Below are 20183 nucleotides of genomic sequence, written 5' to 3'. Positions count from 1 at the left end.
GAACAAATTAGCCCGCCACTCTGTCAAACCCCCCTTCGCAGCGCAATTCTTACACGATTTCACCACCTCCGAATAATTTACCCCATCAATGTTATCCCTTTTTAGCCCCTTGGCAGCGTATTGCGGCCTACTCCTACATCGCAATTTCAGCGGTGGGGGGGGGGGGTAAGTCAAAAATCGGAAAAATATGTAAGATAAGCGGCAACAAGTTTTTTTTCACCGCAATTTTTGTGCATAATTTTGTGGAGAAAAGCGGTGAAATTATGTAATTTCACGGCTAGAGTAAGCGGTGAACTTACAAAATGTAACCACATTTTTTTCACCGCTTACTACATATTACCACCCTTAAACGAGTTCGAACCTCTCACCTCCTTTTTGTCAGCCACTTCTTCCAATTCTTCTTTGAATTTTATTTGCGATTTTTATCGGTTAAATTACATTTTTAGCGGTGAAATGTGGTGATTTTTTGTAAGTTCACCGCTTACTCTAGTGGTGCTATTAAATAAATTCACAGCTAAGAAATATGTGTCAGCAGATGTAAGATTAGGTGGTAGTTTTTGGGCGGGATAAATCTAACAATTCCTCCCTTACTCCCCATTACCCTCTTATCTTAAATCGTTTTACCCCACTAAAATTACTCCTGATCTTACCTCTCTCTGACACTTTTTATAAGCGGTGAAATTATGTAATTTTACCAGTAAGTTAAGCGGTGAATTTATATAATTTCACCGCATTCACAGCTTATCTCTTACAATTTGGACACTTTTTTTCAAAGCTCTGAATTTTTGTAATTTCACTGATAAAATCAGCGGTGAAATTATATAATTTCACTGCGACCAGGCGATTATAATTTTTATTCACCGCATTAGCCGCCTGATTTATGAAATTTCACCACACTCGCCGCTTATCTTACAAAATTTCCTGCATTCACCGCTTATCTTTCATTATTTTGCGTTAAATGGTGGTGACACCGCGACCCGAGTTTACATGACTTTACGTCCCACCCCAGACCAAATTACCCTATCGCTCTTACATCAGTATTCATCCCACCAGTATTCATCGCTCTTACATCCCACCCCACTCTTTCAAGAAAATGGTATGATTTTAGGGAGGACATTGGACCCGGGTTAAACACTAAATGAATAGAGTGAGAATAAAGTTACTAACAGATTGGCAGGTTCCCAATGTCATGGAAGCAGTGAATGTGAGGATGGTGGTGACTGCAGCTACCAACACAGCCTCCATAGCTCTAACTGGCTTGCCCTTGGGAATCACGTGCAGAATCCTCCACCTGGTCAGGTAGTAGTTCAACTGGTTAAACACTGCCCCCAACAGACCCCCCAACATGCCCATGAGAATAAAGATGAACAGATCCTGCACTGACCATAAGGTGCAGTCCTCGTTGCTATCTGTCGTACACTGAACACAGAATTCTTATTAACGTGAGCATTGCTATATTCAAATTATTAACATAGCCGGCGTATTGCCGGATAGTAGCCGCGATAGACGCTTGTGGCCCTCCATAGATTTGAAACAACCAAAAAAAGATAAGATGGACAGATTGACAACCAGTCCTTTAATAGACCACTAGATTTTTTGGCTTAGATTCGGACTGTCATTTTTATCAGACACATACGCTCTATAAGGAAAAAGCCCTAATAGAGCTTTTTCAAAATTAACATTAGAAATCAAAAACGCTTATGTCTCATATTTGAAAGAGTGTGGGGAATCACTTTGATTCCATTAATGTCCAAAGGGTCAGACAAAAAATTGGTCAAGAGAAAAATGGCTATAAAAACATGTAAGAATGAGGGCGTAAAAGGAAAGTCTGTCAAAGGGAGTAAAATGATGTCAAAGGGAGTAATCTGTCAGAGGGAGTAAAATGATGTAAATCTGTCAAAGGGAGTAAAATGATGTAAAAGTGAGGGGGTAATGGAGAAAATACAACAATTTAACCCTCTTGACAGACAAAAATGATGTAGGATTGACGGTTAATTTATCTTTTACCATCTCACTCTTACATCATTTTAACCCTTGACAGACCAAAAAGATGTAGGACAGAGAGGTTAAACTATCTTTTACCCCTTCGATTTTACGTGATCCCCACTTTCGCAGCCCATTGCAGCACAAAAAAGAAAGAGTTTTGAGCGGCATTTTCCTCAAAAAAATCTTACCATTGCAGCGCCACTCTTACATCGAAAAAAACCTCTCGCAGTCGCACTCTTACATTTTTGACCCCCTCTCAACAGTTTAAACCCTACTCTTACATCATTGTACCTCCTTGGAAGATATAAAATAACATTGCTTTAGCCCTACAATACACCAAAACTGACAGTCTTGATCCCAAAACCTCTTTACCGTCAACCGGTTTTCCGTAGCTTCCAGACCAACAATGCTTGTCCAACTCTTGACGGTTCATCTATATGAATAACATTTGTTAGAAAAACCCCTCACTTTTACATCAATTTGCCCACCTTGGCAGACCAATTCTAACATCGTTTTACTCCTATCCTCCAATTAAAACTTCACTTTTACTGCAATTTACCCCATTTCGCAGACCAATCCTTACATCATTTTACATCCTCTCAACAAATTACACTCTCACTCTTACCTCAATTTACCCCCATTGGCAGCCCTGTTTTTACATCATTTTGCCCCCTCTCAACAAATTAACGCTTCACCTTACATCGTTTTACCCCCCTTTGCAGATCAATTATTACATCATTTTAAACCTTCTCAACAAATTACACTCTCATTCTTACCTCAATTTAACCCCATTGGCAGACCTATTCTTACAATAGTTTAACCCTTCTCAACAAATTAACCCCTCACACTTACATCGTTTTACCCCCTTGGCAGACCAAGTCTTACATCATTTTACCCCCTCTCAAGAAATTACACTATTACTCTTACCTCAATTTACCCGCATATGCAGCCCTATACTTACATCATTTTTCCCCCTCATAGCAAATTACACTCTCACTCTTACCTCAAAATTACCCTCAATGGCAGCCATTTTCTTACATCATTTTGCCCATTTTCAACAAATTAACGCCTCACTCTTCAATCATTTTACCCCCTTGGCAGACTAATTCTCACGTCATTTGACCGCCTCTCAACAAATTACACTCTCACTCTTACCTCAATTTAACCCCATTGGCAGCCCTATTCTTAAAATATTTTGCGCCTCTTCAACAAATTAACCCCTCACACTTTCACCGTTTTACCCCCTTGCAGACCAAGTCTTACATCATTTTACCCCCCCCCCCCCCCCTCAAGAAATTACAATCTCACTCTCACCTCAATTTACGCGCATTTTCAGCCCTATCCTTTCATCAGTTTGATCCCTCTGAACAAATTACACTCTCACTCTTGCCTCAATTTACCATTATTGGCAGCCCTATTTTTACATCATTTTTCCCCTTCTCAACAAATTAACGCCTCACCTAAATCGTTTTACACCCCTTGGCAGACAAATTCTCACATCATTACACCCCTGTCGAGAAATTACAATCTCACTTTCACCTCAATTAACGCGCATTTTCAGCCCTATCCTTTCATCATTTTGATCCCTCTGAACAAATTACACTCTCACACTTACCTCAATTTACCCCCCTTAGCAGCCCATTTCTTAATTCGTTATACAATCTTTGAAACAATTACCCACTCATTTTCAACCCATTTCACTCCCCTTGGCAGCCGATTTTCAAACGATTCTAACCCCTCTGAACAAATTACCCCCCCCCCCCCCTGTTAAATATACCCCTATCGCAGGCCAATTCCTACGTCATTTTACCCCCTCTGAACAAATTAACCCTAACTCTCACACCCTTTTAGCAGCACAATTCTTACATAATTTTACGTCCTCTGAAAAAATACCCCATCACTCTTACATATTTTTAGCCCCTTGGCAGCCTATTGCAGCCCACTTCTACATCGCAATTTCAGCGGGGGGGGGGGGCTAATGTCTCAAAAATCCTCGCGTTACGCATTTCACCGCTTACTACATATTACCGCCCCTGAACGGTTTTGAACTTATCACCTCCTGTGTGTCAGCCACTTCTTCTTCCACTGCACCACTTCTCTCTAACTTCATGGATTCTTGATTTGAATCAAATTGCCGAAAAATAGCCGCGATTTACGCTTGTGGCCTTCCACGGATTTGAAACAACCAAAGAAAAATGATGGACAGATTGACCACAAGTCCTTTAACAGACCCCTAATTTTTTGGGTTCTGATTTGGACTGTCATTTTCATTAGACACATAAGCACTATAAAGAAAAACCCTAATAGAGCTTTTTCAAAGTTAACATTCGAAATCAAAAACTAAAGGCACTTATAATTGAAAAAATTGGGCATATGCGTTTGGCACTAATTAGATGCACGCCAGAGACCTTTAACTAGTAAAGGTTCATTAAAAATAAATTTCATTAGGTGATTTCAGAAGCCATTTTTTGAGTGAGATATGTCACGCAAATTAAGCAAGATAAAAGATGTCACCTACACAAATTTTACCTGCAAAGCCGTAGAAGTCACGGAAATTGAAAAGTCAATGGTCGCAGGAATCATCGATGGAGACAACGAATCATCGATGGATAGAAGTACCCTTCCTGACCAGCATATCAATTTAACAATACCAGCACAAATAAAACCAAAATAATCTCAAAGTTGAGAAACTAAAATAATCACACAAACTAAACAAAAACGTACTCATTGCCAAAGCTCTTGAAGCTTTTACCCCGAAGGCAAAATTTGATCCCCTTAAATTTACCTATTTAAAAAATATGTTCAAAACCATTTTTTATCTCTGAAATCGGTCCAGGATTGTATCTGCTGGACTTGAAAGAAATTCATTGGACCTTGAAGATCGAACAACTCAAAAAATGACAGAAAATTTTAAAAAAATGAAATCAGTTGCAAATTTTAATGAACTGTTGGTGAAATTCGTGATATTAATATTTTGACAAACATTTCTGTGTCTCTAGAGGCTATCTAGTTACCCGACTCCAAGCCTCAAAAACTCATTGACTCATAAAGATCGATAGGCAATAATTTTTAGAAAAAAATTGAAGTTTCAAAAAAATAGAAAATCGTTCCACTAAAATCTTGAAAGCCATTCAGATGCCCCCTAGTGCCTATATATTAACGTACTACCAAACACTAGAGGAGGTTATTGAGGCAAGAAAAATTGAAAAAAAAACAAAATTTTTCAAAACAATTCCATTGATACTAACCACCAAGCAGTAATTTTTCGTCAGACCGTGGATTAAGTTTTCTGGCACTTGATAATGGACAAATATCAAAAATTGACAATAATTTTGCGAAATCTTTACAACATTATTGATTTTATCCAAAAAACTCTAAAATTCGAGACTTTAAAATGTTGGAAACCATTCCATTGTTACTAGAATCTATTGACTGCCCTTTTATTAAAAGTTAAAGGAGACTCCCTGGCCCCTGGAGCCGGAAACACTCAAAAATGACCAACATTTTCAAAAAACGTAAAAACGAGCAAAAATTAGTAACATTTGGCGTGTGTTTGTTTGTAGTACGAAAACATATAGCTCATAAAATGGTCACAACAAGTAATTGTGACCTCAGAAGACCTGCATCAACTTTTAAAACCTTTGAATTAAGACTTATCAAACAGAAAAATCAAAAAATCAAAAAACCTGAACAATTGCACCAGGATACAATTTATTAATATTATTTACTTTTCTTTGTGCTTGCAAAATAGTTTTCCCCATTATAAGCGTAACTTTTTTTTCTGACATCAAATGAGACCTCAAAGATTGTTATTATAATTGAAATTTGTCCCTGATGTACAGCAAAGTTTTTTAGAGCGTATAAATCAGTTATGTAATTGATCTCTTTTGTTTGTTTGGTTTGAGCGTGCAATCAGAATTGATCAGCTGCATTTTAAAAATTATATGCTTCAAAATTGTTTAGTCCATTGAACACCTATTTACCGTCTTGAATTAGTTTTTGATGGGTAATTTTAGGGAAAAACGGTCAAAGCCATTATGTTTTTTTGTTCGTCTGGAAGAGTTTTGAGCGTTTTTTAGAATGAATGTAAAGCTGTGATAACATTGAAAGATCCAAAGTTGAGTAGGCCAGGGTTATCAAAGGACCTCCAGTCATTGTGCTCAAGGCCAGAGAGGAAGAAATTGAGAACTGCAGTGGAGGTCATTGCACACGCCAGCTAAAACGCAGTAATTACAATTCATTTACCTGATAACAATGGAATCCCGGGTTGACCCCATAATTCGAAAAATTATGAAATTACAACTTCATATTATGGCGTCTATGAAAATTTGTAGTCATAGAACTTTCATATAAGGGAGTTCTATGAAATTAAATTTTCATGAAATTTTTGAATACATCATGAAAAGGAGAGCAAAATATGGTTTCAAAAAACTAACTTAAAAATGGCAAAGTTATAGTTTTACCTTTTTTTGATTTATGAAGTCAAAGGTCTTTAATATGAAAGTTCTATGATTGAAACCTTTTTGTTATCCCAGGATGGCAGAACTATTCAATTCGATGCTATTCAATTTGTCAATGAATCATAAACAGCAGTCAATTTAAACATAAACAAGGACCGCAATTGAGTCAAAATAGCTTTTTACGAATCCTCAAAACTCTCATAAAATTTACTTTCATAATTTCCATTGTCAAATTCACCTAGTGCATTTAGTAATTAGAAAAAGTGCAATTCAGCCACAAAAAAAATAAAAAACTGCTCCTTTTAGGGCCTTTTTTGAAAAATAATTCCAAAAAAACCGCATAATCGGCGTGTTTTTTAAATTTTAATGTTTCTTAAATCTGGCTTACAACAAATTTTCCGGAACATCTTGTCCAGTTTCACTGAATGGTACTTTTTATACAATACTCCAACATAAAATAAACAACAATAAAAAAACTGTTCTAACTATAATTTAACACAAAACAAATATCTTATTTGTAATGTATATATGGACCTAGCACAAAACAAATAGTTTTTATAATAGATTTAAAGTAAAAAAACATTGCCATTAAAATCCATTGGTCTACCATACTCGTTTTTAACACCAAATTCGATATATTCTATTCTATCTTTTTAAAATTTTGATATAAAACATTTGTTGGAAAGTAATACAGTGGTTATTTATTGTATTAAAACCAATTATATCAACATTTTTACTTGCTGTATAGTTACCAAAATGATAAATTTGTTTAATAAATTCTAATTAGGATGCTATTGATTTATCTAGATCAAAACTAAGAACACCTTGTAATACCTGCTTTTTACATTTCATTGTATTCTTATCAGCTTCTATTATAACATTAAGATATCATTCTCGTTTTATTATCTCTGCTAATATATATATATATATATATATATATATATATATATATATATTGTCGGACAATTTTTACTTATACGAATATCGATGGAGACGCTACTTTGCGGATTTTCATCTTGTCACCACTAACAGAATATACAAACTTATTAAAATTCTCAGGTATATTAAACACCTTATAATAAACAGATGATCTAATTAAAACTAATGTTGTTATACTATGTATAGGTTCTTTAGTATGAAATCTTTCGATTGGTCTTGTCATTCTTAGGGTAAATGTATGTTCATATTTAGCCTTAGTTAAATCATCATGTATTTTTTGTAGTTCCAATAATATAAGGTTATTCGTGGTTTTTATAATTGAAACATTATATAATACGTAACAACAAATGTCATAACCATTGTATTAAGCAGTTTCTTAGACAATGTCTTAACCGATGTAATAACCAAGGTATTGACCCCTGTATTAACCAATGTAAAAATTTAGAGTCATCTTTCTGTGTTAAAAAAATTGAAGTTTAAAATAGATACAATTTCTGGTTATTATAATGATACACGCAAGAGTAAGATAATAAATTATAAATAATCAGAATACTATGAACACAGAAAACTGTATTGACAAATCATTCTCAATAGAGAAGTGAACCACTTAAATATACACGATACTTATCTGGAGATTGAGTTAATTGTATCAGATAATGCTGGTGGTGTGGTGGTGTTTTCAAGAAAGATGCTAATATTAGGTTAGTTAACTATGGTACACTCACACCATTTAGTTCAGCTAAACTTGCAACTAGTGGTGGAAGAACTCTTGAAAATATAGATTATTGTCATGTGAATGCATTATTCTTTAAGCTATTGACTACTACTAGTAATGATTATGAAAGTAGTTTTGTTAGAGTTCAAGCTGATAGAAACAGTCAAGCTAAAAGTGATGAGGCTGCTGCTGAACGTGGCCATACGTATATGATGATTCAAATAAGCGATATTTTTTGGTATGTAAATGATTTAAAAGGATTACTTTTGGTTTATGATTTAAACTAACATTAAAAGGAAATAAAATTGATAGAGCATTGCATAGAGTTATTGCTGGCGCTGCGCTGGTGTAGTAGCTAAAATTAATAGCTGAGAATAAAGAGATATATCAGGATGTGTACCTAGTATTGATCCTATTAATGATAACAGAATAATAATGGAAAAAGTTTAAACAAAAGGAACAATATTGACTTCAGTTATTATGAGAAAAGGACCTTTTTGAAAAAGGCGCCTAATGCTAAAAACTTTTATTTTAACTTGGTATGGACAGTTGTATGGAAGTTCTTCAAATTATAATAACGTCCTTTTTGAAACGATAATGTTAAAGACCAACATCATGTTGCAAGTATACTTAACTTGTTGAATGGTTCTTAATGTTGTTCAGAGATTGATAGTGAATTTTTTCTTGCCGGTAGAATGAATTCTAAATATGCTAGTAATAATTATAATGAGGCTTATGAAGAGACTTAACCTATTAATCAGAATTATTATGTGTTACTATTAAGTCTTATATAAACCACAGAACATTTAAAAGTGATTAGAGAATGTATATATATATATATATATATATATATATATATATATATATATTTATATATATATATATATATATATATATATATATGATAGAAGATATCAAAGTGATCACATAGGACTGCAACCAAACAGTTGAATTTCAAATTTGCAGAAGCTGTTAAGAATGTTATATGTAATATACTCGAGAAATATTAACGAGAAAAGTTATCAGAGTTAGTAGCGATAGTATTAAAATGGTTGACTTAGTAAGCTAGTTAATAAACTAGTTGGTAAGATAATTAGTGAAATAGAAACATGGAATAAATTATAATGAAAAATATAAAAACTAATGATCTTACTAAACCAAGATAAAACATAGCACTATTACATTTTCAATAATAAGCGGCACTTTTAAAAACGCCTCTTCATTAAAATATTTAGAAATATAGGATGTGATCTTTTATTGGAATCTATTGTATTATTATATATTTTACACTGTCTTTTTATTTTTTATCAAGTTTTAATTCTCTTTAAACTCACTTATACGTTCCTCTCACTCACTTATGATAATTTTTTCTAACCAACCCATTTTATAACGTAAAATAGCCGTCGTTACTAATTTTCTGCAAAACGTTACTGATACTCACTCAAATCAATCTTGTAATTCCATTTAATTCTTAATTTAAAATTAGTATTTGTATCTTCAGTCATATCTATAACAATATATTTATGTGGTTCGTTCCAAACTTGATTACAGAGACTATTAAATGGGTTATGCGAACTATTTCATCCTTCTGCCTGGCACATTTTTTGGGTGAGGGCACTGGTGGAATGTTTGCCTGTCTCGTGAGCACGAAAAGCAGAGTTTATTAAACACCACCAACTTAGCTCTCTGGGTTGCAGTCCTTTCCTTGAAAAATCAACATTCTCATAGCCGGTGGTTACATTTGCATACAATACAGCGAGAGGAAATGTTTGTGGAAGAAATTGGCATTTGCTTCTTTGTTTCCCTTTGCTGTGATTTCGATGCAAGCAATTGTGAAGCTGTTTTAGTCCTGGTCATTGAAGTACTGTTATCTTCAGGTTTTGCCTTGGTTAGGCTTTGTTTCATAAGATCGCGAGCCTCAGTCTTTTTTAAGCCATTCGTTAAAATCAAGGAGGGTAGGTTTAACCCCGCGCTTTTTAACCGTAAAGGGTGGCCACGTCCCTTCCATGTGTGGTGGTAACTTCTGTACCGCTTGTGTAAGTAGGGAAGCGCTCTTCAAGTCACCGTCATATGATTGTGAAATGAAGACCCCAAAGAGGCTGGATAATTCTGCAGAACAGTTTATGATTTTATCACGATTGTGAGTTTAAGAGGGGGAAAATTGCTCAGTTTATCCAAGTGTGCAATTACAACTGCCTGTGGCTGGTCAGGTTTACGTTCTAAAATCCTCAGTGCGTCCTTGAACATTAGCAACAGCAAACTAATTCTTCGATTGCAATTTTCGTTTTACCAGTTACGACAGTTTTGAGGTATCTGAATTTAACGTCATTAGTTGGCGTTTGCGAGTCAATTACGCTTTTGAATTGATCATACCACTCGTGCCATTGCAATGGATCGCCCTTATACTGAACAATTTTCAATTCTGACAAAGTTCATTTTTCTGACTTGTTTTCGCATCAGCTAGTTCCCTAATCAATGAGGCATTGTCTAGTATCGTAAGGGAAAATAAAACTACCTGCGGGCCATTCCAATTCAAGGGAGTGGGCCCAAAAAAGCCAGGCGTTGGCTGAAATACAGGAGTTGCTAAATCAGGTGCAAAAATGCTGGCGGGTGCTATTGGGTTTTCTTGATGTATTCCAGATGGTGACTGCATATCAATCAAAAGAGGTGAAATTTTTATGACTGTCGGTGGGACATTAGTTCTTGATGGTGCTATATATGTGTGTACTTTTCGAGGTAAAATATTTACGATGGAAGTGCCCTGGTTGCATTAGGAATAGCGGTTTCCACGTTGTGCCGCTAATTGTTTGGACTTGGTCGGGCTCTGGGGCAAAGGGAACATTTAGTGCAAGAGCTGAATTACTTATTTTCTGAAAAAGAGGAAGAGTTGCGTTTGGGGCTGGAGGAACGAAATTAATTTCTGGTGGGATAGGCATTGTGTTGAAGTTTTCTCCTGCCGAATTGATGTTTTGTGTCTCCTGGCGTGAGAATTTCGAATGTGTACGTGTGGAAAAAACAAGAAATCGTTTCAATGTACTTACAATGCGAATGGCTGTGGTAAAACTGGATGTTCTTCAACGGATGGTGAAGAAACTCCTTGTGGGTGTACAGGGCGCGGGCGAATATCTGCGTTTCCTTGGTTAATTACGTTTGTAAGCGCTGCACCGTGCAAGCAAGACAAATTATTTTGCGCCTTTAAATGCGCCTGATAAAATGCCTGCGCGTTTGTAGCCGCAAAATATACCTCAGAGGGAGTGTAAAAAGGATCAATTTGCCGCAACGTCTCATTGTTTAAAATGTAATTGCCTTGACAATTTTTTGGAACGGAATGTCTGGAAATTTCAGAGTTCTGATCTTCCACTGTTTCGCCGTCGTTGTAGCCAGGGCATGCTGGAGGGTCTCTTCTAACCTTTGTTTTGTCAATTTTCTTGTCGTTAAGACTTAAAGCAAGCGAGGTGTTGATCCACTGCTAGACAGTTTTTTCACTTCTCAATGAGCTCCTAGCACTTGCAGTTGTTTCAGAGTGGCTGCCTTTGGAAACGGTGTCGAGCAGTTCAAACTCCTGCTACGTATTTTGTGCCAAGCGTTTCCTGTTGTTTTCCCCAGCTCATGTAATTCCATTTGGTTTTTTCTGTTTATCGATGCAAATGGCTACTAACGTATTCATGTTTACGTTGACGATATATTTTTGACGAGGCCAACAGTGAAGATACTCTAGAACGAATGGAAGCCCTCTAGTTACCTGTTACCTGTGCTCACTCACTTTATCATCAGCAGAATTGATGTGGTTTCGTGCTTAAGCGAGGATCTTGTGCTTAGTTGTCATTGTCTCCAAGTCAGACTCTAATGAAGGAAAAAGTGAGCATGGATCCTCCGTTTTTCCAGCAAATGCAATCAAGACCTCAATTTTTTCTACAACTGTCATAAAAGCTCCGTTGCATTTTGTTGCTTGTCATTAAATTTTCACGCGCCTACTTTAATTATTTATACAATGAGGGATATCTTCTTGTAAAGCATGCAATTCAGCTTCACGCTTTGATCTGGCAGCGCACAACGTGTTGACTTTTTGATCAAGACTGTTGGACATCACGATATTATTATTTCTAAAATTCAGCAAAACTACTTTTACAAGTTTTAGTCACACCCTAGGAATATGGAGAGAAGCTACTGCTAGAGAAGCTAGTATAATTCATTATGCGGCCTAAATACCAATAACAATTTTATTTGAGGCAATGCAGTAGTAAACTAAAAGGATGAAAAGACCAAAAACTCAACTAGCCGTAACTCCAGAACAAACTTAAGTCGCACCCTACAAAACCCGAGCCAAAACAAACAACCAGCATACTAACGGTAGTAAACAAACTAGACCAAAACTCAAACAAAAAATAATGGTATATTAGTGAACTATGACTTCAGGAGAAGCCCTGAAACGATCTACCCATAACTCCAGAAAGCAGTAATAAACTAAAAGGAGGAAAAAATTAAAAACTCAACTAGCCATTACTCCAGAACAAACTTAAGTCACACCCTTTCAAAATCGGAACCGAAAAAAAACAATCTGCATACTAACAGCAGTAAACAAACTACAACAAAGGTTGAATAAACTGCAATAGTGCAGTTGTGGACTATAACTGTACAAAAATTCCAGAAACCATCTGGCCGTAAGTGCAAAATAAACTGAACGAACACCCTAGAAAGCAACAAAACCAAACCAACTATCCATCACACGGTTACACGCAAACATACAGCACCAAATATTAATATACTACAACAGGTGAGCTAGTAAATTCGTAACGTAGAAAAGGAAAAGTCAAACGACAGTACAGCGGTAAATTGTGAATCAATTAAATCACACCATATAAAGGTACGGGACCAAAACTACAAACCAGCATACTAGCATAATCCATATAATGCAGCAAAAACAGGAGCATACTTCATCACATATGACAACATGCTACATCTAAGAAATAAATGAAGCGGAGAAACGCGACAATGAACGCACGAAAAATTGAAACAATTGGATACAAAAATGGAACACAAAATTTTAGGAGAGCGACGTTAATGAGAAAACAAAACAAAAAACGAAAAATTGAAGAATTAAAGGACAAAAAAGACGCGGACGAAGCGATATTGAAACGTGAATGATATCTTTAGAAAGATTAAATTCTCAGCTAAGCTCTGATACCACATCACTTGTAAAAAAAATTATAAATTTTGAAAAAAAAAAGAAACAAAAACTATATATTTTATGCAATCCTAATACTTCATCTTAATATTGATACGCGAAACGGTTTCACCGTGTACCACTCCAATTGTAATCCTTATACCTTACTCCTATTCTTCAACGTAAAACAACCACCTACTTGCTTCAAAATTTCCAACTTGAAACAAAAATGAAAATTTACTTATACTGTTTTGCCTTTGAAATTTAAGTAAGAAATGGCCATTGGTACAGTTGGTACAGATCATCTGTACCTTTCTTCATAGAATGCTTTGACATGCTTGATAACCTTAAATCAGTATGTTTTCCCGAATGATTACTTTATTAGAACGTTCTACTAAATATATACTTCTACTTTTTATTAGTCTTTGTCATATGCAAATATTTTAATGGAATTAATTAACCTTTAATTTCCAAACCAATGTTATTTACAGACGTTTCAACTCCAAGTGTGAAGAATCATGTGAATTAAAAATTACCCCTCAGGTGACCCTAGGGGTCTCAATTGAACGATTTCCCACTAAACCTACCTGGCAGAAAAGCATCTCATGACCGATTACCAATTTTTGTTGTGCTAAGCATAACTTGAATTATTCTTTGGTTAAAGAATACTCAAAAAATATAACTTCATAGACACTTACGGAGTCATATAGACGTGGCGATAATCTAGGATTTGTTCCCTGTCCAATTTATTGAGAAATTAAGATTTGTTGATTAAATTCATTTTCTATGTTACGCAGGGTTTCACATCTCTAATAAGTGATTGCAATTTTTTGTACGTCTTAATTACTATTATACTTAGAACAAAGAAAGAGAACTAGATGCATTTCATTCAATCATTTTCAATTTTGTTTCAAATTGCTGGTTTGACCTGAAATATTCGATTTTGTTCAGTTTCTTTGTTGACAAAGATACTAAACAGTTTTCTGCACATGATTTTTCAACAGATACTACACATAAACTTGCGGACAAAAGTTTTCACTGCTGTGATCTTCAAATTCTTGTTGCTTTAGATACAACAAGTGTGGGTCTGTTTTTTTTTGTTTTAACCAAATTTTATGTGCATCATATACATCATTTGTTATCTTATTATTGCAATTTTAGGTGCCTCGCATCAACGTGGTAAGTTTTTGTTTGTATATTTTTTTTATAGTTGGAACAGTGTTTTTTATTTGATTTATGTTAGAGTAGTGTATAAAAAGTGCTATTCAATGACCCTGGACAAGATGTTTGGGAATAGTTGTTGTGAGCCAGATTTAAGAAAAAAAATTCCGAAAAAAATTCCGAACTAACACCCTAGAAAGCAACAAAACCAAACCAACTATCCATCACACGGTTACACGCAAACATACAGCACCAAATATTAATATACTACAACAGGTGAGCTAGTAAATTCGTAACGTAGAAAAGGAAAAGTCAAACGACAGTACAGCGGTAAATTGTGAATCAATTAAATCACACCATATAAAGGTACGGGACCAAAACTACAAACCAGCATACTAGCATAATCCATATAATGCAGCAAAAACAGGAGCATACTTCATCACATATGACAACATGCTACATCTAAGCAATAAATGAAGCGGAGAAACGCGACAATGAACGCACGAAAAATTGAAACAATTGGATACAAAAATGGAACACAAAATTTTAGGAGAGCGACGTTAATGAGAAAACAAAACAAAAAACGAAAAATTGAAGAATTAAAGGACAAAAAAGACGCGGACGAAGCGATATTGAAACGTGAATGATATCTTTAGAAAGATTAAATTCTCAGCTAAGCTCTGATACCACATCACTTGTAAAAAAAAATTATAAATTTTGAAAAAAAAAGAAACAAAAACTATATATTTTATGCAATCCTAATACTTCATCTTAATATTGATACGCGAAACGGTTTCACCGTGTACCACTCCAATTGTAATCCTTATACCTTACTCCTATTCTTCAACGTAAAACAACCACCTACTTGCTTCAAAATTTCCAACTTGAAACAAAAATGAAAATTTACTTATACTGTTTTGCCTTTGAAATTTAAGTAAGAAATGGCCATTGGTACAGTTGGTACAGATCATCTGTACCTTTCTTCATAGAATGCTTTGACATGCTTGATAACCTAAAATCAGTATGTTTTCCCGAATGATTACTTTATTAGAACGTGCTACTAAATATATACTTCTACTTTTTATTAGTCTTTGTCATATGCAAATATTTTAATGGAATTAATTAACCTTTAATTTCCAAACCAATGTTATTTACAGACGTTTCAACTCCAAGTGTGAAGAATCATGTGAATTAAAAATTACCCCTCAGGTGACCCTAGGGGTCTCAATTGAACGATTTCCCACTAAACCTACCTGGCAGAAAAGCATCTCATGACCGATTACCAATTTTTGTTGTGCTAAGCATAACTTGAATTATTCTTTGGTTAAAGAATACTCAAAAAATATAACTTCATAGACACTTACGGAGTCATATAGACGTGGCGATAATCTAGGATTTGTTCCCTGTCCAATTTATTGAGAAATTAAGATTTGTTGATTAAATTCATTTTCTATGTTACGCAGGGTTTCACATCTCTAATAAGTGATTGCAATTTTTTGTACGTCTTAATTACTATTATACTTAGAACAAAGAAAGAGAACTAGATGCATTTCATTCAATCATTTTCAATTTTGTTTCAAATTGCTGGTTTGACCTGAAATATTCGATTTTGTTCAGTTTCTTTGTTGACAAAGATACTAAACAGTTTTCTGCACATGATTTTTCAACAGATACTACACATAAACTTGCGGACAAAAGTTTTCACTGCTGTGATCTTCAAATTCTTGTTGCTTTAGATGCAACAAGTGTGGGTCTGTTTTTTTTGTTTTAACCAAATTTTATGTGCATCATATACATCATTTGTTATCTTATTATTGCAATTTTAGGTGCCTCGCATCAACGTGGTAAGTTTTTGTTTGTATATTTTTTTATAGTTGGAACAGTGTTTTTTATTTGATTTATGTTAGAGTAGTGTATAAAAAGTGCTATTCAATGACCCTGGACAAGATGTTTGGGAATAGTTGTTGTGAGCCAGATTTAAGAAAAAAAATTCCGAAAAAAATACGCCGGATAGGCGTTTCTTTGGAAATTATTCATATTTTTCAAAAAGGCCTTAAAAGAGGCAATTTTTTGAAAAATTTTATTTAGTGGTTTAATAGCACTTATTGTACACTATATTCTTGAATCTGAACCGAACATTACAAGAATATATATCTAGTATCATCAATGTGAGCTTTTCTCAGATACTTAAAAAAACATTTTTATGAATCAAAACTCAGTAATCTACAATATCACTTTAAATTGTCCAAGTCATAGTATACAGACTATATACAGACATTAAATATGGCGGAGCATATCTGTTGTTTCGACACATATTCAAATAACAAGTTTTTGCCAATTTATTAGCCATATAGCTGTAATTATTTAACAATTATTTGCTGTAATTATTATTACCAGTCCAGAAGATCACTATGGGGACTAAGAGGACATGTTGATTTGCATACTTACAGACTTCCAAGTGAGTGCCTGATTCCAGAAAGAAGAGCCCTCCTCAAGGCTGAACAACACACCTCCAATAGGGGCACCAAAGGCAGCTGAAACAACAACAATGGCCAGAATAATTTTAACATCATCATGACGTCGATTAGTGGATAGATGATACAAGTTGAGACCACTCCTGAGGGAATTGTAAGCAATGCTTCATTGTCCAGCCATATTCCAGAACAATTTTACTGTCCAGCCAAATTCCAGGACGTATGTTTTAGTTCCAGCCAAATTCTAGAGCGGTTGTTTTAGTTCCAGCCAAAATCCAGGACATCACATTTGGTCCAGACAAATTCTTTTCATACCCAATATCTGTCGAGGACGGTCTTTTAATAATTCCAGGTCTCGACTAGGGAAATACTTACATTCCACCAGATTTTCATTCACAATACTGGATAAACTCAAAATCAATTCAATTCAGGACAATATTGACAGTTTCTCTAAATCTTATACGGGATCTCTGAATGTGCATGCACTGATAATATTAGATTTTCATAGTAATAGAAATGCAAGCCTTCGTAAGTTTACTTTACCATTGAGGAGAAAGCGCAAGCTCTGTAGCCGGAATATATTTTCCCAACACAAAGCAAATTGTTTCTGTTAAATACAATATATTCGATAGCTCCCGACTCAAAAAGTCGAATTTTTTTTTAGTTCAAACACATACCTGCTACTCCAGCCGCTGCTCCAGCTGACACGAAGTCCCTTTTCTGTCTAAACAAAGGAGAGAATAAGTTCTGGTTAGATTTTAAATGACAGAACATACATATTAACGTCAGAAGAATTGCTTTCGAACTATTAGTGGGTGCTCGAATCTATTTATACAGCCTGCTTCAGTCGGGGCGGGGGTGTAACTGAACCCAAAACTGGGGGATTCAACTGACATCAATAGATATTATTATACACCACAATAACCACTAGTAAAATTAAAGTGAAAAAAAAACAATTTCGGTTGAATTTTCATTGTAAAAGCACTGAACTAAGCCTTCCTGTTTCAAAAGTTACAAGAAAAAGAGCCTCCCATGAAATTTCAGCCCCCATTGTTGCGATCACTGGTCGATACTTAATAGTTTCCATCAATCGCGTATATTTGTCACACTTTCAAATTTTGAAAATACTGAAAATGTTTATTTAGAAGTGAAAAACACGAAAAAGCTAACTCTGTTATCTCATAACTCCCAAAACCAACGAGCTAGGACCCAAAAAAGGAGAGTTGTACTTCTACGTGGACCTAGGCCGCTCCAGGTCTGCTATTGTGGTTGGTCAGTTTTTACCTTCATTTCATATCGGTTATGGACCCACACATTTCAATTTACACCTTAATAACCTTTGAAAACCTGTCATCAGATATATATATATATATATATATATATATATATATATATATATATATATATATATATATATATATATATATATATATATATATATATATATAGGGGGACATACATACTACTTCTTCCAGATTTTATTCCAACAATGCTATAAAATTTTTCTTTACCAAAATTTTTACCAATTTTTCTTTGTACGCACCTACTCCAGACCAAAACTTGTACCGTTGGAAAGGAACGTTGGTGGCTTCAAAGGGTATTTTTACCTTTAAATGAAAACGGAACCATTAATTTTGATTTTTAACATTGTACTAATTTTGTACATAACATTTTAAACTTGTAATATTTAACCCTGGGTTTTTTTTTCAATTTACTTTGTTTAAAAAAATTGAGTAATTGTCTATTTGTGACTTAGTGTCAGTACTGCAGAAATTGAATGAAGTTAATCAACTTGACTGATTTGCAGAAATTGTTTTTAAAACTGATTGAAAGTTGGGTTAAAAATAAAAGTTTTACTATTTAAAATTTTGAGAACCAAAGGCTAGATAGAGCACACCCCAAAAGTTTTTCAATATCAAGATTTTCTAATTCAGATATTAATGGATGAATCGTAATCTAATTTAGATATTAATGAATGAATTGGTTGAGGCCCAGACCCAAATTGAGCTATAATCAGACCCCACTCGAATGCACACCCGTGTGTTCTCAGATCGAAATTACAGGGTCGGGACAGCGGTTCCAGCGCACAATAATCTGGACCATGGAATTCCGATTACCCTTAATACCCGTAATTTCCCGAAAATACGAACCGCAAAATTTATGGTATCTGCTCCAGCTTGTAATGAAGGCGCAGCTTGAACTTTTGACATTGAGTAGAATTACTGCACTCTTCATTTGAGAGCAACTGATAGTTGAAAAGCTTCAATACCTGTCTGATCGGAAGTGTCTGTATCCCTTGGTCTTGCACTTGGCACATTTCTCACTCTTCTCGTAGCACTCCTGTGGAAGCATGAACTGGGGCACCCCAGCTGCAATCACAGCCCCGCTGTGGATCATAGGACCCTCTCTCCCCACAAAGATACCTACATCACATGGAACAATGTGTATCCAGGCTTTGATTCAGCTGTAGGCTGTCTCTAATAGATAGAGAAGAGGGCGGGACTTGACTTGACTTTCTGGTGAAATCTTGTAATTTTATTTTCAAAGTAGAGGCACTTTTTTACCTTAAACTTTGTGATTGGAATTATTAATCACTGACAACTTGTTCCCCTTTATTCGATTGTTTAAGGACAAATTGATTTTGCGTTGAGAAAACCAGTCATGATTAATAAAGTAACTCTTCATGTCATTAAAAGTGTCTCATTCATGACTCAGTTAATCAAATTTCCAATTTTGCGCCTTTTCAGTTATCTCTATTGTTAAATATGTCCATCAGAAACAATGAAGATACGTAATTAGTGGTTTTGAACTTGGATGTAACGACTCTACCTCCTGCGACGCTGAAGAGTACTCCGATGGCCTTGACTAGGAGAGTCTTAAGTCTGGTGATGTTGGGCATCTTGATACCATTGAGGTAGCACTTCACCTCAGGGATACCACTCCCAGCTGCATACGGCTGAAATACGAAAAACATTAATAGAAAATAGCAGTCAAGTTTTAGGGAGGCAAGGTGGTCTGGTCTATCAAAACTGGAGCTTCCATGTGATGATAGTCCAAAAAATAGTTCCAGCAAACATAGCGAAAACGCGTGTCTTGGTCTCTTAAACTTCTTTAATGAATAACATTCTTTTAGACATAGGACCTCTAAGGCACCAAGGGAAATTATTTACCAGAGATTTACCTCTTTTCATCCGATACTAATATATAAGAAGCAAGAAAGGGGGTTAAATAGAAATTGATATGTAAAAAAACTACTATATTTTGCAAAGATGTACCAAAAAGCG

The 20183-nt window shown here is 35.1% G+C and overlaps 1 protein-coding gene across 1 annotated transcript in view; it reads right to left on the bottom strand.

Moving 5' to 3' along the window:
- LOC142358614 (H(+)/Cl(-) exchange transporter 6-like) overlaps nucleotides 1-20183 on the bottom strand; it is a 197616-nt gene that overhangs the window by 161913 nt on the left and 15520 nt on the right. The window contains exons 4-9 of the mRNA XM_075410060.1: nucleotides 19729-19855; nucleotides 19169-19322; nucleotides 17577-17623; nucleotides 16874-16959; nucleotides 6089-6202; nucleotides 1168-1419 (exon numbers count right to left, since the gene is read on the bottom strand). Coding sequence (XP_075266175.1) covers nucleotides 1168-1419; nucleotides 6089-6202; nucleotides 16874-16959; nucleotides 17577-17623; nucleotides 19169-19322; nucleotides 19729-19855 — 780 coding nt within the window. The remainder of the gene's footprint in view (nucleotides 1-1167; nucleotides 1420-6088; nucleotides 6203-16873; nucleotides 16960-17576; nucleotides 17624-19168; nucleotides 19323-19728; nucleotides 19856-20183) is intronic.

Source organism: Convolutriloba macropyga, chromosome 2, assembly GCF_964194025.1.
Source record: "Convolutriloba macropyga chromosome 2, txConMacr16.3, whole genome shotgun sequence".
NCBI lineage: Eukaryota > Metazoa > Xenacoelomorpha > Acoela > Convolutidae > Convolutriloba > Convolutriloba macropyga.
The sequence above is the reverse complement of the archived record's forward strand: the minus strand, read 5'-3'. Positions and strand labels throughout refer to the sequence as shown.